The 26,938-nt window shown below is 41.6% G+C and overlaps 1 protein-coding gene and 1 long non-coding RNA gene across 7 annotated transcripts in view; one reads left to right on the top strand and one right to left on the bottom strand.

Annotated features, from left to right (window-relative positions):
* The window catches only part of ZC3H6 (zinc finger CCCH-type containing 6), a 73,672-nt gene that overhangs the window by 23,095 nt on the left and 23,639 nt on the right, over positions 1-26,938 (top strand). For all 6 annotated transcript variants that reach the window (XM_007058938.4, XM_037896324.2, XM_043544190.1 and 3 more), the window contains 3 exons: positions 17,166-17,349; positions 21,900-22,022; positions 23,872-24,127. In XM_007058938.4, the coding sequence (XP_007059000.2) occupies positions 17,166-17,349; positions 21,900-22,022; positions 23,872-24,127 (563 nt within the window). The remainder of the gene's footprint in view (positions 1-17,165; positions 17,350-21,899; positions 22,023-23,871; positions 24,128-26,938) is intronic.
* LOC119565879 lies at positions 1,277-26,899 on the bottom strand. The gene is made up of 6 exons (XR_005224977.2): positions 26,507-26,899; positions 26,209-26,343; positions 25,694-25,779; positions 13,352-13,522; positions 12,625-12,701; positions 1,277-1,326 (listed from the first exon to the last, which is right to left on the bottom strand). It is a non-coding gene; the product is annotated as an uncharacterized LOC119565879 (long non-coding RNA).

Genomic DNA, 26,938 nt, shown 5'->3' with positions numbered 1-26,938 from the left:
ACCAAAAGGAAGGGGTACTTTTCAATGGTGCTGTAAGCAGTGGTGGATCACAAGGGACGTTTCACCAACATCAGTGTGGGATGACCAGGAAAGATACATGATGCTCGCATCTTTAGGAACTCTGGTCTGTGGGAACGGCTGCAGCAAGGGACTTACTTTCCGGACCAGAAAATAACTGTTGGGGATGTTGAAATGCCTATAGTTATCCTTGGGGACCCAGTCTACCCCTGAATGCCATGGATCATGAAGCTATACGCAGGCACCCTGGACAGTAGTCAGGAGCTGTTCAGCTACAGGTTGAGCAAGTGCAGAATGGTGGTAGAATGTGCATTTGAATGTTTAAAAGCGCGCTGGCGCAGATTTCTGACTCGGTTAGACCTCAGCAAAACCAATATTCCCCTCGTTATTACTGCTGGCTGTGTGCTCCACAATATCTGTGAGAGTAAGGGGGAGACGTTTATGGCAGGGTAGGAGGTTGAGACAAATCACCTGGCCACTGATTACATGCAGCCAGACACCAGGGCAGTTTCAAGAGCACAGCAGGGCACACCCTGCATCAGAGAATCTTTAGTTTCATGACTGGCCGGGTTATGGTGTGAAAGTTCTGTTTGTTTCTCCTTGATGAAAACCTGCCCCCTTGGTTCACTCTACTTCCCTGTAGGCCAACCGCCCTCCCCTCCCCCCTTTGATCACGGCTTGCAGAGACAATAAAGTCATTGTTTTTTCAAATTAATGCATTCTTTATTAATTCGTCACACAAATGGAGGGATAACTGCCAAAGTAGCCCGGGAGGGGTAGGGTAGGAGGGGAGGACGGAAGGAAAGGGACACACTGCACTTGAAAACTTATTGAATGCCAGCTTTCTGTTGCTTGGGCAGTCCTCTGGGGTGGAGTGGTTGGGTGCCAGGAGGCCCCCACACCGCGTTCTTGGGCGTCTGGTCGAGGAGGCGATGGAACTTGGGGAGGAGGGTGGTTGGTTACATAGGGGCGGCAGCGGCGGTCTGTGCTCCTGCTGCCTTTCCTGCACCTCAGCTATACACCGGAGCATATCAGTTTGATCCTCCAGTAGCCTCAGCATTGCATCCTGCCTTCTCATCATGCTGATGCCACCTCTCCTCTCGCTTGTCCCGCCTCTCCTCGCGTTCATTTTGTGCTTTCCTGGACTCTTACATTGTCTCCCTCCATGCATTGTGCTGGGCTCTTTCAGCGTGGGAGGACTTCATGAGTTCAGAGAACATTTCATTGCGAGTGCTTTTTTTTTCGCCTTCTAATCTTTGATAGCCTCTGGGACAGAGATGATACATGGAGCGATGAAACCATTTGCAGCTGTGGGAGGGGAAAAAAGGGAGATTAGTCTTGAAAAAGAGACATTTTAGAGAACAATGGGTAGACTCTTTCACGGTGAACAAAGCTGTTAACATTACATAGCACGTATGCTTTCTTTACAAGGTCGCATTTTGCCTCTTATATCGAGGGCCTGCCGGTATGGTGTGAGAAATCACACACGCAGGGCCAGCAGGCAGCAGAATTCGGCTTGCAGGCAGACATGGTGAGCCACAGTCTTTCGGCTTCTTTAACCTTCCTAACATGTGGGAATGGTTTCAAACAGCAGTGCCGTCATTTCACATACCAAGCACCTGTTGGCTTGGCCCTTTAAAATGGGTTGGCCATTTAAAAAGAGGGGCCTTGGTTTTTAGGTTAACGTGCAGCACAAACCCAGCTAACCACCCCCGGCCACACACACACACACAATTCTCTGAGATGATCGCTTCACCCCTCCCCCCACCGCGTGGCTAACAGCAAGGATGATTTCTGTTCAGCCACAGGAAAACAGCCCAGCAGGAACGGCTACCTCTGAATGTCCCCTTAATAAAATTCCCCTATTTCAACCAGGTGACCACGAATGATATCACTCTCCTGAGCATAACACAGAGAGATAAAGAACGGATGTTGCTTGAATGCCAGCAAATACTGGGACCATACGCTGCCATGCTTTGTTACGCAATGATTCCAGACTATGTGCTGCTGGCCTGCCGTGGTAAAGTGTCCTACCATGGAGGACGGAATAAGGCTGCCCTCCCCAGAAACCTTTTGCAAAGGCTTTGGGAGTACATCCATGAGAGCTTCATTGAGATGTCCCTGGAGGATTTCTGCTCCATCCCCATACATGTTAACAGACTTTTCCAGTAGCCGTACTGGCCGCGAATGCATCCCAAGTCTTCAGGGTAAATTAATCATTAAACACACTTGCTTTTAAACCGTGTATTATATTTACAAAGGTACACTCACCAGAGGTCCCTTCTCTGCCTTCTAGGTTCAGGAGCCTGCCTTCGGTGGGTTGGGAGGGTACTAGATCCAAGGTGAAAAACAGTTCCTGGCTGTCGGGGAAAAACGGTTTCTCCGCTTGCTTGCTGTGCTTCAGCCTCCTCCTCATCTTCCTCGTCTCCAAAATCCACATCCCTGTTGCGTGAGAGTCCATTGACGGAGTCCACGCATAGGGCTGGGGTAGTTGTAGGGGCACCACCTAGAATGGCATGCAGCTCATCATAGAAGCGGCATGTCTGGGGCTGTGACCCGGAGCGGCCGTTTGCCTCTCTGGTTCTTTGGTAGGCTTGTCTGAGCTCCTTAAGTTTCACGTGGCATTGCTGCGGGTCCTTGTGATAGCCTCTGTCCTTCATGTCCTCGGAGATACTTTCAAATATTTTGGCATTTCGTCTTTTTGAACAGAGTTCTGATAGCATGGATTGGTCTCCCCAGACAGCGGTCAGATCCAGTACCTTCCATTTGGTCCCTGCTGGAGCTCTTTTGTGATTCTGGGATGCATGGTCACCTGTGCTGATCAGTTCGCCACTCTGGCCAAACAGGAAATGAAATTCAAAAGTTGGTGGGGCTTTTCCTGTCTGCTTGGCCAGTGCATCTGAGTTGAGAGTGCTGTCCAGAGCGGTCACACTAGAGCACTCTGGGATAGCTCCCAGAGGCCAATACTGTCAAATTGCGTCCACACTGGACCCAGCAAGGTCGATTTCAGCACTAATCCACTCTTTGGGGAAGAATACAGAAACCGGTTTTAAGAGCCCTTAAAGTCAGAAAAAATGGCTTCGCAGAGTGGGTGGGTGCAGGGCTAAACCGATCTAACACTGCTAAATCCGACTTAAACTCGTAGTGTAGACCAGGGCTTGGTGATTGCCTGTTCTGTTCATTCCCTCTGAAGCACCTGGCTTTGGCTGCTGTCAGAAGACAAGATACTGGGCTAGATGGACCATTGGTCTGACCCAGTATAGCCTATGTTGTCCCTGATATTAAGCAAGTGCTTTTTATTTTAATTAAGAAAGAGTTTTATGTATTTTTTTACACTTATTTTCCTCATATATATTGCTCTATCAGCAGCTCCTCTTATCTGTTAAGATGGTGAGAGAGAACGTGCAATGATATCCCGGGGGCACAGGGGCAAGGTTTTATTAGCACATGCCCTGTGGATATCCATTGGATTTTTTGCAATCACTAATAACTTATTTTTCCCTTGCAAAACATTTTATTTACTCCTCAATGGGGACAGCAGTATATCCATACAAAGTTTCATGTTTTAAACTTTGGCTGTTGTTGCTGTAACCAATTTATTTTAAACAAAAGTGGTTAGATATTTTACTGAATTGGAAAAATGTATCTTTCACTCTCTCATAACTCAGTAACAACTAAAAGGATTTTTCTTAGTCTTTCAAAAAAAAATCATCTCTGGACAGAAACCAAGTACATGAGAATTTCAACTTCAAGGGTAAAGGTCTCAGAAAGCTATCTGCATGTTACGAGAGGTTATAATACATTCCAGTCTTGGGTCATTTCTCATGTTTGACCTACTGTCTTGCATTAATCTTGATTTTTATTTTTTCTCTGTTCACTTTTAAAAATCTCTCTGGAAGAATATATTCAGGATCGACTGCTTCAGTCATTTCTTTAAATTGTTCATTTTGTGCTCCATGGAGGAGTTGATGTGGGCATAAAAGAAGGTTGCATCTTCCTTATCAAGTTCATCTTTGAATTTTCAGTTATTTTTATAGCCTATCTGCTGATCTTTTTATAAATCTATTTTTATTGATTTTAATGTACAGAACAATCTTGTACAATGCCAATAACATGAGTCAGAAAATCAAAAACACAATTAGAAAAGATGGTGTATGTCTCTTGAGTAATTACACTATCTTTTTTTTTTTTTAACTTTTAAGTATTCTGGAACAAGTTTTTTCAGTATAAAGTGCTTTAATTTAAAGTTCAAAATTGTATGATCATATCCCTTTCCTTCTGAGATACTGAGTAATATACATTACTATATACATACAGTACATTAATCTGGCAAGTTTTCTCCAGTTGGGCTGTTAGCTGAATTGTCCCAAAAATATAAAACTTTTCTTCATGGAGGACTTTGGAAAAAAATATTATAGCCTTAACAAACACACTCTAATCTTCTGTTTGAGGGGAAGAAATTATTTGTAGCTGTCTGGGCTATGTAATATAGATTTATGTTTGGGAATATAAAGTTTTCTCATAATGGACATCCGCTGGTCTGGAAACTATTCTTGGATTAGACCTCCTCATTTCACCACAGTGAAGGCAGTTTAGGCTTGTTTTATTCCATTCATCCTTTGAGTTCAGACTCTCTGCTGGACTATTTAAGCATGGCATTCCAATCTTGTTTTATTCAGTCTCCATCTGAGCAGCTTTAGGCTCATTGCTGTTAAGAAACAGCGTTTGGATGTGGGAATTTTATCTCACAGACTGCTGAATTTCAGATTATGTGTATTTTTCAGTAATCCTAACCAGCTGATTTTCCTTTTAGAGCAGGCTGAGGATCCATTGTGTTTAATCTTCATTCCTTCTGGTTCCCTTTCCTCAGAATGAGTCTCACAGTGGCCTAACCCTGCCTGCCATTATAGCACACATACTGTTCCAAAAATTTCTGTGGAAAAATATATATATTTACAACAGTAATCAGCTCCTTAAATAGTTTGAGTTCTTGATTAAAGTGGCTGGGTGCAAATTAAAATGTCCTGCATCACCTCTGCAAAGTTACCTTGATCCAAAGTTCACCAATAAAAAGAGAAATTAAGATCCTTCACACAAATCCCATGTGTATTATGCTGTCCTTTTCAATGGAACTAAGTTATTTGGACAGTCCCTTAGAAAGCTCTCTTGGGGTTCAATCCAGTCTGAACAACCTGGTTTCTCAGTATTGCTTTTTAATCAGGGATGAAAAAACATTGTAACGAAAATATAGATGAGCTCCTTATGGAATATACAGTCATTCCCACCATCATGTTTTACTGAAGTTAGAAAGTATTTTTCCAGCTTTACAGGATGGGAGGTCACCATAGATCTTCCTTCCTTTCTTCAACTCAAAAAATAATCTACTTGGGAATCTTAAAGCTTAAACATTTGACTTTCTCTTCTGGACCAGTTCCACCTCAGATGCATTCTGTGTCATACAGAAATTGGGTATCTTGTAAAATTTAAAGAGCATGCCCCTCTTTACCATATATGCTATATAAAATCTAGACATAAAAGCCAAACTCCCAATGTCGCCCTCAAAACATCATCCTGATATTTTTTTCACATCATTTGTGGTCCCAATGAAAATAGATGAAGACTGTCTGTTTTTGACATATATCTGTAATGGAAGCAAGATTCAAAATGGAAAATATTCCATAACTCATTCAAGAAATGGCTTCACTCTATTCTTCTGTTCCATAGATCTGAAGAAATTAACTTTTGTTTTCCCATCTGATCTCATCTCCATCAGTCTCATTTCCTGCATTTAAAGGAAAATACCTGTTCGTGTCCATGTTATTTGGTATTTTGTCTTTTCCTGTAATGTGCAAGGTGATGTAGCTCATTAAGATAGCATTTACATCTGTTACTTGAATGATCTGCTGCTGAAAATGTACTTAAACGCAACTTTTCTTCACATAGTCAATTCATTATTAAACAAAAATCTTTTTGTGCATACCCTCTGGACCTTACCCATATTGGGGCTCATTTTTAAGACCATTCAACTGGGAAATCTCCCTTTATTCGAATTTCTAAACATCCAGATTTTAACCCTTCTCTTCCAGTGTTCTGTAGTTTCCTCCTAATATCTGCATTTAATACTCGTGTTGACATTGTGCATATAAAAAACATGTGGACAACATAGCATCCCTAATGTCTTCAGTTTTTCCTTTTAAACAAATGACACTAACTTATCTTAGCCTGATGTTGCCTTTAAAGCAATCATCAGTGCCATTGGAGCCCTCCATAAAATTCACAGGACCATCTCATCTCATTTCACATCAGGAGCAACAGATGAACAAACATGGCTTACATAAACTGCCAGGGAAGAATAAAAAGTATAAATCTGAACCATGTGGCCTTTCATTCATGGAGAGGCAGAGTCCATCTGTCTAATGGAGCAGCAAGCTAGCTCAGTTGCCCACGGGTGGCAACAGACAAGTTGGGAGTCTTTGATTCATATATTCAGCAAGCCATTTTCTCTCATTAGAACTTATTTGCATCTGAGAACAACAGGAATTGTACTTGTATTTTGCTTTTGACAATGGCATCCCTAGGTATGTTACATGGACACCTTCTCCTTTCAGTGGATAGATATACTCATTGTGGCTAATTGCCAGCACTACTATGATGGGTCTCGTGCTTTCTCTTTTGGGGGGGTTCAGGGCACCGTTTCTTGTCCCTGAACTAGGGTATTAACTGCCCCACTAATGTCCTAGAGGAGGGGAGTGGAGGGGGAGGGACCCAGGCCCGCCCTCTACTCCGGGTCCCAGCCCAGGGGCCCTAGGGATAGCGGTAAACCACTTGAACTAGCGGTTCCTTCCCCTGGGCTGCTTCCCTCTCCTGCCCTTCAGCTTGTGGGGCTTCCTGCCCTCCCTTTGCACAAACCAGGTGTCCCTTTACCTAGGGCCTTGGTCGTCTTAGCCCACCGCAGCACTTCTCCAAACTCTCCTCTGCTTCCCTCCAAACTGCTCTTTGCTCCAACACCAATCCACTCTGCTTCAATTCCTCCTCTTGTCTGATTGAAGCGGGGGGGGGGGGGGTTTATCAGGTGACTGGCTTCAGGAGCTTTAATTAATCTATAGCAAACTTTCTTCCCTCTACAGGGAATAAGGCTCCCTCTAACACTCTCCTGCTGCCGTCTGGCCATGCTGTGTCACACTCATGTATTGACTTACCTCAGTTTCCTCTTATTTGAGAAGATAAGACTGATCGTCTGTAATCAGATATAATCTATTTGTTTCATAGATCTCAGTTTTGTAGACTTATAAAGATGGCAGTCTGCTATATTTGGAAGCTTCTAGTTTTTCGCCAACCATGTTCACCTTCCCCACCATTTCCCTAGTCAGCCTCAGAATCTGCTCCTTCAACAACCTGATTACTGAGAATTTGTCAACTTCGTATTAAAATATCAGAAGTCTTCCTTACCAAGAACATACAAGACTTGGAAGACTTGTTGACCTGATTCATAAACCTGAGCCTAAATATGTTCATGTTGTTTGTTAGAGACATCCTGGCCTTCGTAGGAAATTATGCTGTAGGTACTTAGGGATACAGCTACATAGTCCACAGAAGCAAGCCTCCGAGCCTGAGTTTACAGATGTGGGACTCATTGCTAATACTCTAAAAATAGCTTTGTAGAAGTGCTTTGAAGTTGCAGCTCAGCTCTGAAGCCTAGGGATGGGGGGTGGGCTTCAGAGCTCAAGCTCCAGCCCAAACTGCAACTTCAGAGTGCTGTCTACACAGCTGTTTTTAGAGCACTATCACAAGCTCCTCAAACCCAAGTCTGTTGACCTGGGCTGGGAGGTTTGCTGCTGCTGGCTGTGTAGACATACCTACTATGTTCAATCCACTGTCCCCAAGATTCCTAGTATCAGCCTTATCCCATTTCTTCCTGGCTGGTGAACAAGAGAGACTCCAAGTGGAACTATAACACTTCAACCTCATTTTCTTAATCCTGTAGTGGAGGGCTTGCTGTTTATTTCATTTTCATTCTTTATAGCAGTGTTGTGGCGGTACAGCAGAGGGTATTTGAAATCAAAGGGGGAGGGTAGGGAAAAAGCTTCCATGGTGGTGGAAGGAGCAGGTCCAACGCATGAATAGTGTCCAGCCCACTCTATGCCCTCTATAATGAAACATTAAAAATTACAGGTAATGAAACGTTATTTCTTTTTGTTGCTTCGATAAATGATGTCACCTGCTATTTCAGCTGCTTTAAGGATTCTGAGTTTGTCTTTAGTATTAGTTAAGACTTCATGGATGGTGTTGCCAATGTTGTCCCTTTCAAGATTTGCACACAGGTATCCTGTAGCAAAAAAGGGTCTTGGTTGTATCAGTTTTAGGTGACTTGAAAAAGAACCTAGAAATAGAAAATTATGAGCTGTCATCTAGTTTTCTGGTTTGTGCTGTCTCTTTTTCTGTTTGGGAGTTCTTTTTCATTAAACATTTTGAGAGCCTGGACATTTCACTTCCTGCTTCTTTTTTTTGGTGGTCATCTGAGTCCACATAACTCACGTGGACAATGACAAAAAATGGCTAGAGTCCATGGTTGATTATTTTCCCTGACAGACTCAACTTTTTCCTTAACTGAGGACATAGACTTTTAGAGAACATGTAAAGCTGAAATCATCTCTGTCTGTTGTGGAAAAGGTAGTGTGGGTATCCCCACTGCATAACATAGTGTTGGTATGTGAAAGTCATCCCCATCAAGTTTTGCTGTGTTCTTCCATATTTGTTTCCATTGTAACTGACCACAAGGTTCCCGAACAGGCGGACATCCCTCCCTCCCCCCATCAGAACAAAAAAGAATGTTGCATTAATCAGATTGTAGGAATTTACAGCTTCTCAGAACCAAAATTACCGTGGCCACCACCCCCAATAGATTGAATAAAGAGAATGTTGAGGAACTGCTAGAATGCCTGCAACTGGGATTTGAATTATACTATCTTTGATGTTTCAGTGGCATTAGTAGCATTAAAAATGTCTTGCCTACAGGGTCATCAGACTCATTAATGCACTTCAGTAAACAAAGTCTCATTTAGTGGTTCATTTGATCGTGAAGAGTCTGATTTTTCTGCACTGTTTGAGATAAGCATAAACCATTTCCATCTTGCTACTGTATGTTTTGAGAGAGTTGCTTATATTTTACTTTCGGAGAATTATTTATGTTCATTGTCTATTAAATCATTTGTTTCCTGCTGCTCCAACTTAGGGCATGTTGAGTCAGAAATTCATACAGTGAAGTTTGATATCACTCCATTTGCAGTATTGATTAGCAGCTTTCACCTTTACTACAGTTGAGAAACCACCACTTATTGAATTCAGCACTGTGAAGACTAAAAACAAGATGAAATAGCCAGCTTCATATAGAACTGTACCCACCTCCCAAAAGTTTCTAGAATTTAGCACATCAAGTCCCTTAACAGTTCAGAACTTGCGCGCTCTCTCTCTCTCACTCTCAAACACACACACACACACTTTTCTCAAGAACCACTGATAACTGATCCAGCCAGACACTTCTCTGAAATCACCAGTGTCTTCACCCGTCCTCTAGCTTTTTGGGAAGTTCTCTAACTTTCTTATCTCTATCTTATATTTTCTTATAGGCATAACAAGTACCCTGATATTTTCATGACTTTCATTTTTTGTGAATAGTTCGTTCTTTTCCAAGTCCAGGTCCCCATGGTTATTCACTGTGCCCTGGACCAGTAATACTTCTGTAGCAGTTACTGTTGGTCCATGCCTGCACCTCCTCATGCTCCCAAGTAAGGGCCTAAGCTGTACAGATGGACTGCCTCTCCAGTTCTTTTTCTACCTCTCGTGGTCTGGGATGGAACCTCCTGTGTCCATTTCTGCTCTTTAGCATTCTGCTTCTTCAAGTCTGTAAACAGTTGTTACGTTTGGATAGTTTCGTTTTTTAGTGCTACTTAATTAGTTGGTGATTGGGGGTCCCCCAGCTCCTCTACCATTTCAGGCACCTATTATGCCCAATGTTCCAGGCTTCAAGCCTTGATTGGCCTGCCCCTGGGTCTTCCCGGTGAGCAACCCATACAAAACCTGCCTGTATTTCCTCAAAGAATCTCACATCCTTTCAAAGTACAGCATCTGCCTGTATGTGGGAGGAAAGCATGGCAATCTCGTGAATTCTGACTCCAGACACACCTTATGGAGCTCTTCATGAGGCCCCATTTGGATCCTGGGCCCTCCTGCTGCGCATTCACCCATCCCAGACAGTGTCCCTCCAGAGTCCAGACCTAACGGATCAAAGTCCTCAAGGATGCATAGGCACTTCATGAGGCAGAAATACAAAGAAGACAAGGGCAAACACCCCCACAAGAAGAGGGACCGGTTTCCTCTGAAAAGAAGTTCTTCTTGCCACCTGAAACTCCATGCCCCAGAATGGTTGCTCCTGGAGCTCACAGGAAGGAGGAGGAGCAGATGATACTGGGAGCTCCCAGTGCTCCAAAACCATGCACTGAAAGGATGGTGGTAGCATCTGCATGGCAGAAGGAATTGTTCTCCTTCTGTTTGACATTACTGTCCTTGCACAGGTTATCTTAGGTAGGACCTCAGTCTGCTCTTCTGGAGGGCCTATCTATACGACCTGAAATTTCCAATTTTCTCAGAACTGATCCTGCTGCAGGAAGTCCCAGTGTCATCTACTTGGCATTTGCTGGTACTGGAGCCCAGCCATGTAGTGGCGGGTCAGGCTTAGTCACTGTGCCACCCAGCTGCTCCCGTTACTGGTCGGTAGGGATCAGATCCCATGGCACCTTCAGCCCCATCATTGGATCTTGAGGACTCTTTTTCATCAGACAAGAATGAGCCAGTACCAACAGTCCCCCCAGCTACCTGACTGAGAACTATCAGTTCAGATAGGACTTCCAGATCCATTCTCTTGCTCTCATATCCTCACCAACAGCATTTCTGGCCTACTGACCAATGGTACCTACTGTGAGTTCCACCTCCATACTCTTACGATTCTACTCATTGATCTTACTGGGGCCCCTGGGACCTATACTTTCAAGCCGCTGAGTACAAGTTCTCTGTATAATACACCCAGCTGTGGCCACCACGGGGTGAAGAACCGCAGTCTCCACAAGAACAGCTGGTACTCCCAAAATCTCTGGATCTGCCAGTGGCACTTTCTCTGTCCTCTCCAGATGAGGCAGTATCACCAGCCTTTCCCAAACCTCCAGGTGATTTTGAGTGGTACTAGAACCTTCTCAGGAGAATTGTGGACTTCATCCAGATTCTGCTAAAGGAGATTCAGGATCCAACCCACAAGCTCCGGACATTGTGCTAGCTATGGCTGCCTCTAAAGTAGCACTCCTGATTAATGAGGCCGTTATGGAACCTACTAAAGTGGTTTGGCACATACCTGCTGTATGTGGCCCAACCCCAAAGATGACTGAGAAATGTTACTTCATTTCTCCCAAAGGAGCAAAATTTTTGTTTTCCATCTCTAAGCCCAAGATGTCACAGAGTGGAGCCCAAGCCCACTCTGCTGGACAAAGGTGCCAACTGGGTTAGACCTCTTTGGAAGGAAGACTTCTTTGTTTTGGCCGGTTTAGCATTCCAAATAGTGCATTACCAAGCACTGATGTCAAAATCTGACTTCTTGAAATAAAAGTCCCCTTCGTTCTCGCACCATCTGCAAAGACACTCACCACGTTTCCTTACTGGGATGGGGAGCGTATCACAACCAGACAGCCCACAGCACTAGGCTCCCACACAGCAGTCCAAGCTACAGATCAACCTATTTGAGTTCCTAGCAGTTCACAAAGCATGCAAGATGTTTTTACCCATCATTCGGTCCACACACATTCAGGTCAGTTTGACCACCGTCTACTATATAAACAAGCAGGGAGGAGCAAGATCTATCCCACTCTGCAGAGAAGTGGTCCACCTCTGGAATTGGTGCATTAGGCACCAGAACACCTCTCAGCACTACATCACCTTTTCAACTGTTTACATTCCATGGGTAACGAATTCCCTGGCAGACATCTTCACCAGGCTTTTCCACACAGATCATGAGTGGGAACTCCACTCATCAATAGTACAGCATATCTTTTAGCAGCGATGTTCCTGTCTTGGGATCTTTTTGCAACCTAGTGGAAAAGAACTGACTAGCATGCTGCTCCCAGGCCACCCATGGCCTCCGTTCCGGAGCGGATGCCTTCCTGGTGTAATGGTCAGATCCACTGATAGACACCTTCCCTCCCATTTTCCTGTTTCTTTGCATGCTTAGGAAAATCAAGCTGTACAGAGTGACAGTAATCCTGATAGCAGCATTCTGGCCAGGGCATTTTTGGTTCACCACCATCCTACAGCCAGCTTCCCATTTATGAATTCACCTACAACCATTATCGGGCGTGCTGTCCCAGAACAAGGGCAGGATGAGCCATCCCAACCTACCTTTTCTGCATCAGGTAGCGTGGTTTTTGGATGGTCGATTTACATAAAGACGAGAGCATGCTCTCAGAGAGTTTACTCCATCCTGAATAACAGCAGGAGATCCTCGACGCAGAAATGTGGTGCCGCTAAATGGAAACAATTCTCTTTGGTGTCAGCAGCACCACTTACCTCCTAAGGCATCAGGAACCCTCCTCATGCTGGAGTATCTTCTCTCAATGAAGATGTTGGGCTTGTCTCTCAGCTCCCTATGGGGACATTTTGCAGCCATCAATGCTTTCCACCCCCCAGCGTAGGTGTGTTTAGTCTTTACCCATCCCACTACTGCAAAGTTACTAAAGGGCATTATGAAGACGTTCCCTCCAGTCTCAAAATTAGTCCCGATCTGGGATCTAGCCCTCATCCTTTCTGCCCTCATAAGACCACCGTGTGTACCCTAGGTCTCCTGTTCCCTCCTGCACTTTTCTTTGAAAGTCGACTTCTTTACAGCTGTTACCTTTGCTACAAGGAACGAGAGCTTGTAGCTTTTATGTATACAATTTTTCACAAGGACAAGGATTCTTTTCACCTGTATCCAAAATGCATACCTAAAGTGCCTTGTGAGTTTCACTTCAACCGAACTATTCGCCTTCCACTGTTTTACCCTAAACCTCACCACAGCATGGAGGAGGCAAAACTCTATTCCCTAGGCATGCACCAGGCTCTAGTCTTCGACCTGCACAAAACAGCACCCTTTTGAAAGCCTCCAGGGTTGTTAATTACTACTGTATTGCCAAAAGATAAGTAGATTTCCTCCTGCATCCTCCTTTGCTAGGATCTTATAAAAACCCCTCCTCAAACTGTTAGGGCTTACTATAACAAAGATATGCAGAGCAGCCACTTGGGGCTTCATTCATACCTTCACCACGCATTACTGTCTGGTTCAGGCTTTGGCTGGGGATGCCTCCTTTGGGCTTAGTGGTCCTCCACTCTGTAGTACAGCATATTTACTTTCACCCTCCTCTTCAACAAGCACTGCTTGGAAGTCACAGTGAATAGCCCTGAGAACCAGCACTCAAGAAAGGAATCTCTGAAACAAGAAAGGAAGGTTACTTACCTTTTAGGAACTGGACTTTTTTGAAATGTGTGATCTGTATGGGTATTCACAACCCGCCCTTCTTCCCCTGTGCTCAGCTCATCATGTGATTCACGGTAGAGTCAGAACTGGAAAGGCGGTTAGTCCACACCACCCTTTCTGCCCTCACTTGGGAGCACAAGGTGGCACAGACACCCAGAGCACATGTGCACTGACAGTGAATACCCATAAGGACCATGCATCTTGAAAAAATTCAGTTACTAGAAGGTAAGTAACTTGTCCTTTTTCATTCACAGATTGAAATTACAGTTTGATGTTTCTGGGGTCAAACAGTTTTCAAATATAGCTTGTGAAAGTATTGAAGAGTGACACATTTAAAAAAAAACAACCCACAACCCTTGATAAAACCTGAAAAGAACCACTAAATTAGGGGTTTTTTGGGGGGAGGAAATGCAGCCAGGTTTTTACACAACCACAAAATGATGTGCATGACCTAGTTTATACAGTGGCAATCAATACATTCTGTGTTTTGATTCAAAACAGATTTATAACTTCATATATAGTTTGCTGCTTCAACAAAGAAGCTCTTTATTTTCTACCTATTGTAATTTGGCTGTGTATAATGTTCACCACTAGCATACCTATTAATTTATTTGGTATATGATCATAGAAATGCACACACAGAATAAATTTCCAGTAGTTGGAATTACCAAGTCAGTAGCATAGATGGCCTACAAAGTTTGAGTTTATTTAGATAGTTTTTGCATCTTTAGCAAGTTGCTAACAGTAATTTTTTTTTAAGTATATCAGAAGCAGGAAGCCTGCCAAACATGCCGTAGGGCCACTAGAGACAACCAAGGTGTTAAATGAGTACTCAGGGAACACGAGGCCATTGCAGAGAAGCTAAATGAATTCTTTGCATCAATCTTCACAGCAGAGAGGTGGGGGAGATCCATCAGAGCTATTCTTTTGGCGTGGCAGACCTGAAGTACTGTCCCATGTTGATGTGTCAATAGAAGAGGTTTTAGAACAAATTGATAAACTAAACACTAATAAGTCACCAGAACCAAATGGTATTCATCCAAGAGTTCTGAAGGAACTCAGGTATGAAATTGCAGAACTACTAACTAGTATGTAACCTATCACTGAAATAAGCCTCTGTATCAGGTGATGGGAAAGTAGCTAATGTAACACCAGTTTTTTAAAGGGGCTCCAGGGGCGATCCTGGCAATTACAGGCTGGTGAATCTAACTTCAGTATTGGATAAATTCGTATAAACGTAGTAAAGAACAAAATTATCAAACATAAATAAACATGATTTGTTGGGGAAGAATCATTCTGGGTTTTGTAAAGGGAAAGAATGCTTTAGCAATCTATTAGACTATTTTGAGGGGAGCAACAAACGTGGACAAAGGTGATCCAGTGTACTTGGACTTTCAGAAAGTTTTTTGACAAGATCCCTCGCCAAAGGCTCTTAAGAAAACTATGTAGTTGTGAGATAAGAGGGAAGATCCTCTTTCATGGATCGGTAACTGGTTAAAAGATGATAAACAAAGGGTAAGGAATATTGGCCAGTTTTCATAGTGGAGAGAGGTAAATAGTGCAGTTCTCCCAGGGTCTGTACTGGGATCTATGCTGTTCAACATATTCATTAATCTGGAAAAGGGAGTGGACAATGAAGTGGCAAAATTTAGAGATGATGCAAAATTATTAAAGTTAGGCCAAAGCTGCCTGCAAAGCTTTACAAAGGGGTCTCACTAGACTGGGTGACTTGGCAACAAAATGGCAGATGAAATTCCATGTTGATAAGTGCAAAGTAATGCATGTTGGGAAAAAATAATCCCAACTGCATATATAAAATGACTGATTCTAAATGAGCTGTTACCACTCAAGAAAGAGATCTTGAGTCAGTCATCAGGGCTCATTCTCTGAAAACTTCAGCTCAATGCACAGCAATAGTCAAAAAGGCTAACAGAATGTTAGGAACTATTAGGAAAAGGATAGAAAATACTATAATGCCACTATATTAACCCATGGTGTGCTCTTGAATACTGCGTCCAGTTCTGGTTGCCCCATCTCAAAAAGGATATAGTGGAACTGGAAAAGGTTCAGAGAAGGGGAACAAAGATGGTCACGGGTATGGAATGGCTTTTATATGAGGAGAGACTAAAGATTAGGGCTATTCGTCTGACAAAAGAGATGATTAAGGGGAAATATGATAGAAGTCTATAAAATCATGAATGGTGTGGAAAAAGTGAACAGAGAAGAGTTATTTACCCTTTCCCACAGTACAGATGCCAGGAGGAGAAAATGGGGTGGATCGCTCCATAATTATCCTGTTCTGTACATTCTCCTTGAAGCTTTGGTGCTGGCCACTGATGAAGAAAGGCTACTACATAAGAATGGCCATACTGGATCAGACCAATTGTCCATCTAGCCCAGTATCCTGTCCGACAGTGGCCAATGCCAGGTGCCCCAGAGGGAATGTACAGAACAGGGAATCATCAAGTGATCCATTCCCTGTTGCCCATTCCCAGCTTCTGGCAAACAGTGGCTAGGGATGCTTCAGAGCATGGTTTTGCATCCCTGCTCATCCTGGCTTATACTGCCCATTGGTCTGACCCAGTATGGCAGTTCTTCAGTTTTTATGTTACAGTAGTTTTCTTTTTCTAACCTAGATAGTTAATATAGTGGAATGTATGAAATTAGTCCACCTTTAGTTGCTTTGTTTAGGACTGTTAAAACCAGCTTGCTTCTTTGAATTGCTGCTTTAACGTCAGAGTTATAGGGAAAGTTCCTATAATCCTTACTTGTGAAACAGTTCCTTTTTCTTAAGGGGGATTTTTCACATGGGGTCAGCATTGCAAATTTGCTACTGTTATGGGCCCAATCTCAGTTTTATGATAAATTTTGTTCCTAAAATGAAGAAAATCCATTCATAATGAAGTGTAGTGTTTTATAAGGGTGGAAGCACTTCCACGTTTATTGTACAGACTCACTTACTGCTCAGCTTTCTAAGAGCCTGACTCATATTTAATTTATGCCCTGTCTACGCTACATACACAACACAGTTAGGGCTCCTAATAGTAATACTGTTGTTCTGTAATTCAGTGGAAAACATTATTATAGTTTGTAATGTAAACTGGACCTTAACTCTCTTTGATGATCTGGTGAAAGCTGTGGTCCAACCAAGGCTTTAGCCTGGTTATGAAAAGTAGTTAAAGACCCATTGTACACTACAAATCGAAACTGTAACCAAGCCAGGACACACTTTGAAGTTGCTAGTGACCTGATGTGGCTGTATTTCTAATGTAGAGAGGACCTTAGTTATGAGTGGTTTAAAATTTATTATAATTTTTATTTGTATATAAACTGGTCTTGGCCTCAGTACCAGAAGTAACTTATGATTTGCATACGCTATTTAAACAATGGGAAAAAACCATCGTAACTCCTTGGGTGAATGTTTAAAGATTTATTGTTTAATACATTTAGTTGAAGGAAAGAGAGAGACTTGGTAGTAAAAAGAAAAAAATTCTTTATTGGCTTTTGTTGAAAATGGGCAAATGAGCAGTTTTGTACTACATGCTTTTAATTTAGGAAATTCATATTTAATCTAAATCATACCTTTCCCATACAGGGAAGATGGTGAGCTAGAAGATGGTGAAATAGATGATGCAGGATTTGAAGAAGTTCAGGAAGAACAGGATGCAAAAGGGGAAGATAAACAGAAAAATGAAAAAGCACATAGAAAATCACGAAAGAAACGCAAAAAAGAAAAGGAGAAGAAAAAATCAAAAAGGAGAAGACGGGATAAACATAAGGTTAGAAAATGCAAACCAAAATATTGGATATGATTATGTACCTGCACAGTTTACTTTTTCTCATCCAGGAAATTGGACATAGAATCATAGAATCATAGAATATCAGGGTTGGAAGGGACCCCGGAAGGTCATCTAGTCCAACCCCCTGCTTGAAGCAGGACCAAGTCCCAGTTAAATCATCCCAGCCAGGGCTTTGTCAAGCCTGACCTTAAAAACCTCTAAGGAAGGAGATTCTACCACCTCCCTAGGTAACGCATTCCAGTGTTTCACCACCCTCTTAGTGAAAAAGTTTTTCCTAATATCCAATCTAAACCTCCCCCATTGCAACTTGAGACCATTACTCCTCGTTCTGTCATCTGCTACCATTGAGAACAGTCTAGAGCCATCCTCTTTGGAACCCCCTTTCAGGTAGTTGAAAGCAGCTATCAAATCCCCCCTCATTCTTCTCTTCTGCAGACTAAACAATCCCAGCTCCCTCAGCCTCTCCTCATAAGTCATGTGCTCTAGACCCCTAATCATTTTTGTTGCCCTTCGCTGGACTCTCTCCAATTTATCCACATCCTTCTTGTAGTGTGGGGCCCAAAACTGGACACAGTACTCCAGATGAGGCCTCACCAGTGTCGAATAGAGGGGAACGATCACGTCCCTCGATCTGCTCGCTATGCCCCTACTTATACATCCCAAAATGCCATTGGCCTTCTTGGCAACAAGGGACAACATATCTGAAAGTTGTTTTTTTCCCTCAGCACCTAGCACTTCTTTGGACACTATATGAATGAGAGAAAAAATTGAGCCACTGTATGAAAGGCCCCTCAAAAAATGTTTATCATGGAATTTTGATTTAAAATATTGGGTTGTATTCGCTCTTTATATAAACAAGTGTAACTCCACTGACTTCAGTGACAGTGAATTTGTCCAGGACAAGAGATGGTAAATAAACAATTTCTCTGGCTACTGCACTGCAAAAATCAGTTTCAGAAACTCAGCAGCTAGCTTTTTATAAACTCCAAATTATGAATAGAAGTATTTCAGGTAGTTCACTTTCATTATGTTACTACTATATTGGTCCCTGTTCAGGTTTAGGTGAGTTATAAATTGTTAAAAATCTCCATTTTTCTTCTGTTGGTTGTGCATAGTAGGTAAACTTTGGCAGCATTCCAAAATAATAACTGAAAACAAATATTCTAAAAAGTAGGCCACCAGCAGCCAGAGCTGCAGCATGCACTGGGCCTGGAAGCTGTCAGTGCAGCTGTTGCAGAAGATTGTGGTGGAACTGGGCTGGGCTCTGCTTCTCCCACACACTGCCTTTAACCACACATTCTGGACCTAGCACATGGGGACCCAGTGTCCCATCTCTCCTCTGGAGGCACCACATAGGGCAGAAGCTCTCCCATATCTTGGCATAAAAACTCATTGTGAGCGGAGTTAGTTGACGTGGTGATTAAATGCTGGCTGCTACCTGGAGCCTTAGGGGTGAAATCCTGGCTGACTTCAGCGGGACCAGGATTTCACACTAGAGCTCCCATGCTTGCTACCACTAGTGCCGCTGAACCAGTGGTAGCAATGGTGGGAAATCTTTAGTGAAAACGTCTAGTTCAGGCATCCCTGAATATGCGTATTACATCCACATACCACTGCAATTTAACACTGAATAACACAGAAACAAATGGAGGCAGTGTAATCATGCCTATCCACTCAGGACTTATTAATATTTTCATAAGCTAGAGATGGGAACATTTGAGATTGCGTAATGTTTTATTATCCATGTAAATTACAAAGATATCGTAGGAATTATATTTTATTTAATAAGTGATATGGTATGACTGTACTTTGCACTTAATCTGGTGTAGTCATCAGAGTATAAAAGGTTGGAAAGTATACCCATTTAATAGAGGTGGAGAAGGGGGTTAAATGACTTGCTCAAGGTCATTCAGAGACAGGAGCAGAGCTGGAAACAGAGCCTAGATTTTCTGACTCCAACTCTCCTGCTTATAACTATAAGATAGCATTTCCCAGCCTCACTTTATTTTATTCCTTACCTTTTTGCTTCATTTAGCAGAAGAATTTCAGGACTCTGAAGAATAAAGTAAATTTGGTTTTAATTATAAAGTTATACAAGATCTGAAAGACACAAATTCTATTTATGTGTTTAAAAAGCAGGACTAAAACTACAAAGCAGGCCTTCCCTGACCACTACCTACACCCAGCACAGGGCACAAGAAGCTTATCACCCTCACCCGTCTGCGATAAAATAGCCTTCTTCTGCTGCAAATGTGTATAATAGAACTTGTTTTTTTCCCCTTTAAACAACAACTAGGAAACCACATACTTCTTTGTATGTTAAACGAAAGTTATGTAGTTTGAAAAGTCAAGCACTTGAAAGTTAGAAAATGCCAGACTTACAGTTGCCTGTGTAAACTTAGTTCTGCCTCCTTATACAATATGCAGTAGTATTCAGTCTTTAATTACACAATCATTCGCTATTTTTTCCGTAGGACCCCACTACATTTCACATGTGGGATGCATGGGGGGGCAGAGTTAAGTTTGCATAGGCAACTGTAAATCTGTCATTTCCGAACTTTCAGGTGCTTGATTTTGCAACCTAATAACTAAATGTGATCCAGGGATGCATAAACAGGGAAATCTCAAGTAGCAGTAGAGGTTATTTTACCTCTGTATTGGTAGTGGTGTGGATGCTGGTGGAATACTGTGTCCAGTTCTGGTGTCCACAATTTAAGAAGGATGTTGATAAATTGGAGAGGGATCAGAGAAGTACCACAAGAATGATTTTAGCTGTCCCCATTCCCTGCCTACAAGCAGGACTCCAGCAATGTCTCCCTGACTCTACTGCCTGGCTTCATGGAACAGTGTAGTTAGCATGCACTGTAGTCCCATTTAACTGCTTTTGTGCGAAGGAAACTGGAGAGAGGGGCATTTGCAGATAGGTCCCAGCTGGGTAGAGAGAGAAAACAAAATGGGAGGCACCTGTCTACAGCAGGATGATGAATTTGATGATAAAAATTCTGAATTACGCGGCCTCTTGGAAAATGCTAGATGCCATGGTTGTGCAATTCCAGATTCCACAGTACCCTGATTGAAATTAATAGGATAGATTGCACGACTTGGAGTTATTATTTCAGGCTCTCTGCAGACGAAGGCATCAATTGTTTTCAGTATTGTATCATTAACCGTTAGGACAAGAAGCTGAATTTAGAAATGAAACCAGAGATTCTGAAGCCAGTTATTAGAAATCTTTGATAGGGCTGCTCAAACAAAATAAATTCTCTCTTTAGTCTTCTAAATCAGTCTAAACACATACAGGTCAGCACAGGAAGAGGGAACGCTGTCTTGTGTTGTCATATCCCTCACATATAAGGTTCTAGCCATAACTCAGATTTCTGTTAGTCTCCAGCAGATGGAGGACACATTCTTTTCCTGTAATAATAACCTTCTTAGGGGACAAAGAAGCAGACCTCAGACGCTTATAAGAAGGTGTAGTGATCAGTTGCCACAGCAGCACATGTGAGGCACTGACAGCTTGGGACTTTCAATCCCATAAGCAGCAGAGGACCCAGTACCTTCCCCTTCCCATGTGCTCCCAACCTCCTTACCAGGTTTCCAAAATGGCTGAGAAGGAGCAAGGATCAGAATCATCCTAGCATTACCAGACATTTCTGCCTCAAGTGTAGGGGCAGCTTAGACTCAAAAGGAAAAGTTAGGGAAGAGTGTCCCCTCAGAAATCCCTTATAGGGAGGAAGCTCTGTGAAGAACATTTCCCCTCCTCCTGCCAGGGATTCAGCCTCTCTAGAGTAGGAGGGAATTCTGGAACTACCCAAATGGATTACTACGTCAGAGTCCAGCAGCCTCACTCGAGGGCAGCAGCTGCAGCCCCCAGAATAAAGGGGTGGTTATAATTCAGTTGCAGTCTTGGTCCTGCCCCTGCCCTAGGAAAGGCATTGGTACAGGGAAGGAACACAAGGAAGACCCTCCTTCATTGATCTAAGCACCCTGGTCTGATCTGCAGTTTAAGTTCATCTCACCCCACAATCCACCCTCCTCCAGGAGGCAGGAGCAGCTCTGACAACAGAGGGTTCTCCATGGAAAGGATTCATCCTCAGTGAGAGATCAGGAAGCCAGAAAAAGTACAGACTGTTCAAGCAGCAGCAGCACTGAGAAGAAGTACCCCTGCAGTCCTCCCACCTTGAAGAGTGGAGAAGCTGCTTCAGCTCTTCTGGCAGCCCTTGTAGAATGCAGCACTCCAGCCCCCTAAAAATCATGGGGGAGATTCAAGGGCATTTTATTGGATTTAGCTCTGCCTAGAGATCCTTACCAAGCATGATCAAATCTGACCCCTCATCTTCTGTCAAGCCAAGGAAGAGGATTAGTGGCAATAAACCATACACCTTTCTAGGTTGCCCCTGAAAGCAGGGAGAGATAGTAGATAGTCTGATTTGATATTATGAGCTAATATTTTTATATTATATACTAATTAATATATACAGTCCTTTGTATAAGAACATTATAGAAGTAGCATTGGTTTTCTCTTTCAGCATAATTCCCCTTCCAGTGATGACAGTTCAGACTACAGCCTGGATTCTGATATTGAACGTACAGAAAGACCACATAAGAAGGGAGTTGGTTTGTACAGAGATTATGATAGCTCATTCCTTCAGGTATAACTTATAAAACTGATTTTTCATTTCTTTCATTTATCCACAATTTTTAAATAATACTGTTCTATTTATAAATCCATATGTCCCTAATCCATGCTTAACAGAGATTTCATTCTGGCAATATATTTAGGTCTATTTCTGTGGGGTAAGTTTCCGGATGTACTACTGTATTACTTTTTTAATGAACCTATACAATTATAGAATAACTCTGATTTTACAGTTTAACATTTCCTGAGCATGAGTCCCAATGGTACAGGCAATTGGGATGGTACAGGCAATTGGGAGTATCTTTTCCTCTATCAGAAAAGAAGGTGCCAGTGGGAATTAAATAACTTTTATTTCTGCCCATTTCCGATCCTTGTAGGCATTTTTTTTTCAGGGAGTAGTTGTAAGAGGCCCCCTTCTATCCCTCCATAGTTAACATGGTGGAAATGGGCTGTGCTTCTGTGGATATGGCAGTAGCTCTCTCTAAAAGCTACCAATAAAAATATACAGCTTGCATGCTATTTTGGGGGATTTTTAGGGTAATTTGTCCGGGGTTTTTCAGTTCAGACCATCAGGTATCCTTTTAGAAGCCAATGGAAGAAATTGACTCTGCCTTTTCCCTGAAGGAGGGACAGAGGAGCTGAGGCATTGAATCTCTGACTGAGAAACTGGAGAAGGATAGAAGACTTTCATCAAGACTTGAGTGCAAAACCTCTTCAAAAACCTTTTGGATAGCCTAATTTATTTATATCTCTAGTAGTCTAGTCATCAAACTCAAGAGCCTGCCTGCAGAAAGTGGGAAAAGGGTGGAACTGAGCATGTTTCATTCTAATTGGCATCACCTTGTCTGATTAACTGAGAGACAGACACACTCACTTGTTTGTAGCAATGTCATCATGCTATGGGAAAACATTAAGAAAGTTAAGAAATATGATTTTACTTGAATTTTCTAGATTTTACTGTAGACATAATTCCTATTAACAATTTTTATTGGAATATCACATTTCTCCTTTTCCATCAGATTCTAAAATACATCTATAATTATTATTTTATTTAGATGTTAGTTTCAGTCGTATCAGTAGCTGAAAAAAGTATGTTTTTTACTTTCTATGAATCTAATGTTTGTTTATTGATCAGTAGCTAAGACAACCTGTCACTTCTCCCATGCTTCTACTGCTTTGGTAATTACAACTAAAATTCAAAGAAATATTTACATAACTTTCATTTTAATTCAGTGTCACAAAAAATCTGTTAATTTATCAGAAATAGGCCATAGCCTTTCTTTTTTTAAATACATTTGATGATCATCTATATGTAACTTACTTTTCAAGTAGATTGATCATAGTAAAAAATATGATATGCTAGCAAATTTTGTATTATACAAATAAATTTAAAGTATATTTGAGCTAGGCGAAAGGTACATCGCCAAATCAGTTTAGGTATTAAATTTTTGTTTTGTGAACAGCTTTTTTTCAAAACTGAACATCAACAGACATATTTCCATGACTTTTAACTTATTTTTAAAGGAATAACATTCCCGACAGTGTGATATTACAAAGGAATTGTGGTAGCAGATCAGAGTAATGTCCATTTAGTCCATTTTTCAGTCTCAGAAGTCCTGAGGAAGGTGTAAAAGCTACATAATGGACAATTATAATGTAATCATTTTGTTACTGAATAATGAAATTGAACTTTACAACAATGAGGTTTGCTTGTGCGATTCGTGGAAATCATGGAAATAATGAAACACTTGACAGTAAAACAATTGTGTAGAAATAACCATCTTAATAAAGTGAGGGCAAGGGGGAGTTTGAGAGGGTGAGATGTTAAATTGCTTCTAATTGCCACTACCCCTTTCATGCAGCATGGACATTTATCAGGAAACTACATGACTTCCCAGAAGGCACAACATAATAAAAAATTAAAAAACAAGGAATATGATGAATACACTAATTACAGTGATGACAACTTTGGTAACTATAATGAGGAAGAAAAGGAGGAGGATTTTGCTGATCAGTTAAAACAATACAGAAAAGCTAAAGAAACTTCAAATACTGATTTAGGATCTCCATTTCCTAAGGAACCAGTGAAAAAACAGGGGATGAAAGGAATCCAGAAAGGTAAGGTTTGGTTTAATAGCTAATTTAGTTCATTTCAGAAACTTTCAGAATGGGATGGTGTCCTACAAATGGTGGGGGGGGGGAATTTAGACAAGGTAGGTTAGGTAATATCTTTAACCAGCTTGTCTCTTTCATCAACAGAAGTTGGTCCAATGAAAGATATTACCTCATCTACCTTGTCTCTCTCATGTCCTAGGACCAATACAGCTACAACAACACTTCAAAATTATACGTCACACCCAATTTTTCAGTAGTTTCTCTTAGTTTGAGTCCAGGATTTCAGAAGTCTCCTATAACTCTTGCTGGTTTCTGACACCTGAACTGTTTTTCTGGTGACAGCATTTCTTATCTATAGCTGATAGGATCCATTGTTTTTGTTTTATCTTCTCTGTTTTTTTGGTCTTCGTCTTGATGTCTGTGGGTTGTTTTTTCTTGTCTTGCTTCTCCCCTCAGTGCATCTTGCCTCTACTATCCAACTGTCGGAGCTGTACAAACAGTAGATGGGTGCTGGTAGTTTTTCTACCAGATGACATCTATGGAGGGTCATGCTAGTAATTAAATTGAAAGTGCTGACAATAACTCTCCTCTTCTTATAAACAGCTAGCAAACTCGTATCAGCAAGTATCATACTTTATCATCAAAGTAAAAATTAGTCACAGATCAGTGCTGCATATCCAGATTAATGTTCCGTGTTCTGCAATGAATAGTGTAATTTTTTTAATAAGTTAAATCTCTCCAATTGTTGTCAATTGTATAAGTATTTGAGTAGTAATACTGCTTCAGAATTATTTTCTATATGATGTACTCTATGAAAGTGTCATACATAGAGTTGGGTGGGAAAAATTGCAAATACGTGACTTATAAAGTATATTTTGATTTAGGACCAGGTTTGTAAAGGTATTTAAGTACCTAAACATGCAGATGGGTACCTAATGGGATTTTCAAAAGTCCTTAAGATGCCTAACTTCCATAGGCATCTAAATACATTTAAAAATCTGGTCCTTAGCCATGTTCAAGCCCCTTTTTGTTCATTTTTTCACACATTTTCGTATGTTCAAAATTTTGTTGAATGCTCATGGAAAATAAATATTGAAACCATATCTAAAACAACGTACTTTATAAATTAATTATGTATGATATTGATACAATGTAGCATCTATTTAAGAAATTAATCTCAGGGTTTTGAGAGTGAAGGAGGGAGGGAGTAAGGTAGTTATGGAGAGAGAGGTAGGTGGAGGGGAGAGGATGACTAGCCTGAGAAGATCCATTCCTCACTACAGGGGCCTGTGTTTCAGAAGAGTTGCGAGGGACAAGATGGTAATGAAAATAACCTCATTCTAAAGGATGGGTGTCATCTAATGCATAACATTTTTTCACTGTTGTTGCAATTGTTTCACTGGGGGTTATTTTTAGTTTAAAATAGGTATAAAGTGTCTGTCCATAGGCTTTGATTGATCTGTCAGTTATTTAAAATCACAAAATACAAAACCAAAATGCAATTTTTTGAATTCTCTATGTAAAGTTTTTCAAGTTTCACAAAATTTCAGGAATTGGTAGTAATGGTACCTCCAATATGGTTCCCTTGACTAGCAGGTTATGGTCACTTGAGTCACGGGGTTTTGTTGATGTCATAAACAATTCTTCTTACCCAACTAAATAGGAAATACAGTGGTTAAAGTAAACTAAATGAAAAAAAATATTGGATTTACCATTTTATCGTATCCAAGACTGATATTTTTTCCATCATACAGGTTGTGCTTCTAAAAATTGGACAGTTCTTGTTTTATTTCCATTGGCATAAACATGCACGACAATTTTACTGACAGGCTGGTAACTTGTCTGTATTTCCACAAGGTCTTTTACATGCTTGTTACAACTCACCAGGTGTTCATTCATCTGCATAAATCAAAAGGTGTTCAATAGAATCTGAAGGCAGCATACATCACAGGCCTTCAGGGTTTGGGTTTTTTATAGAAGTTACAAAGCTGTTGTTTGAAGCTATATATGTACTTGAAGCAAACGCTTGTCTCTCACTGGGGGGGTCTGATTTGGGGGAGTGAAATTGTGAGTACTTCTAATACCTTCTTGAACTGTCATCCAGAACTGTTACTCATTTTGGCAGTTTTGGGGTCTTTGTTCACCTAGAACTCTTCAGATCACCTTCTGGAGGTTGTACTGTTCATTAATCTCTCACAAATGGGAATATGCAGAGGACACTAGATAAAGAAAGAGAGGTTATTTACCAGTAACTGTTGTTCTTCCAAGAATGTCACCTCTGCATATTCACACTGCCTACCTACCTTCCCTACTACTTCAGAGTTTCGAGTAAAGAATTCTGAAATTAGGAAAGTAACTGAAGGGCAGCTAAGGCCAGTCTACCTTTTATATCCATGGAATCCTCCACAAGAATGTGAGGATGGTGGCAATTGGTCCTAACAGACATAACTCTCTGGAATCTTCAGAGCTCAGTGCCAGGAGTGCCAACCAGTTTCTTGTTATGCCTTTTAGGAAACAATAAAAATTATAAAACTGTCTAGAAGCCTAGAGAGAAATGGAATGGAGTAGAATTATTGATAGTTGAGAGGCGAGCATGGTAAGCGGTTGCAGTAGACTGGATGTTGGAGACTGTTAGTGGGGGGCGGAAGCAGCAGTGGATTTAAACTAAAATATAGGAAACTAGGTAAAAGAGAACTGGATAACTTCATGGAGGTTAAGTCCATTAATGGCTGTTAGCCAGAATGGGTAAGGAATGGTGTCCCTAGCCTCTGTTTGTCAGAGGGTGGAGATTCATAGATACTAAGGTCAGAAGGG

The sequence above is a fragment of the Chelonia mydas genome, chromosome 3 (assembly GCF_015237465.2).
Source record: "Chelonia mydas isolate rCheMyd1 chromosome 3, rCheMyd1.pri.v2, whole genome shotgun sequence".
NCBI classification, from domain to species: Eukaryota; Metazoa; Chordata; order Testudines; family Cheloniidae; genus Chelonia; species Chelonia mydas.
This window is presented reverse-complemented; position numbering and strand designations above follow the sequence as displayed.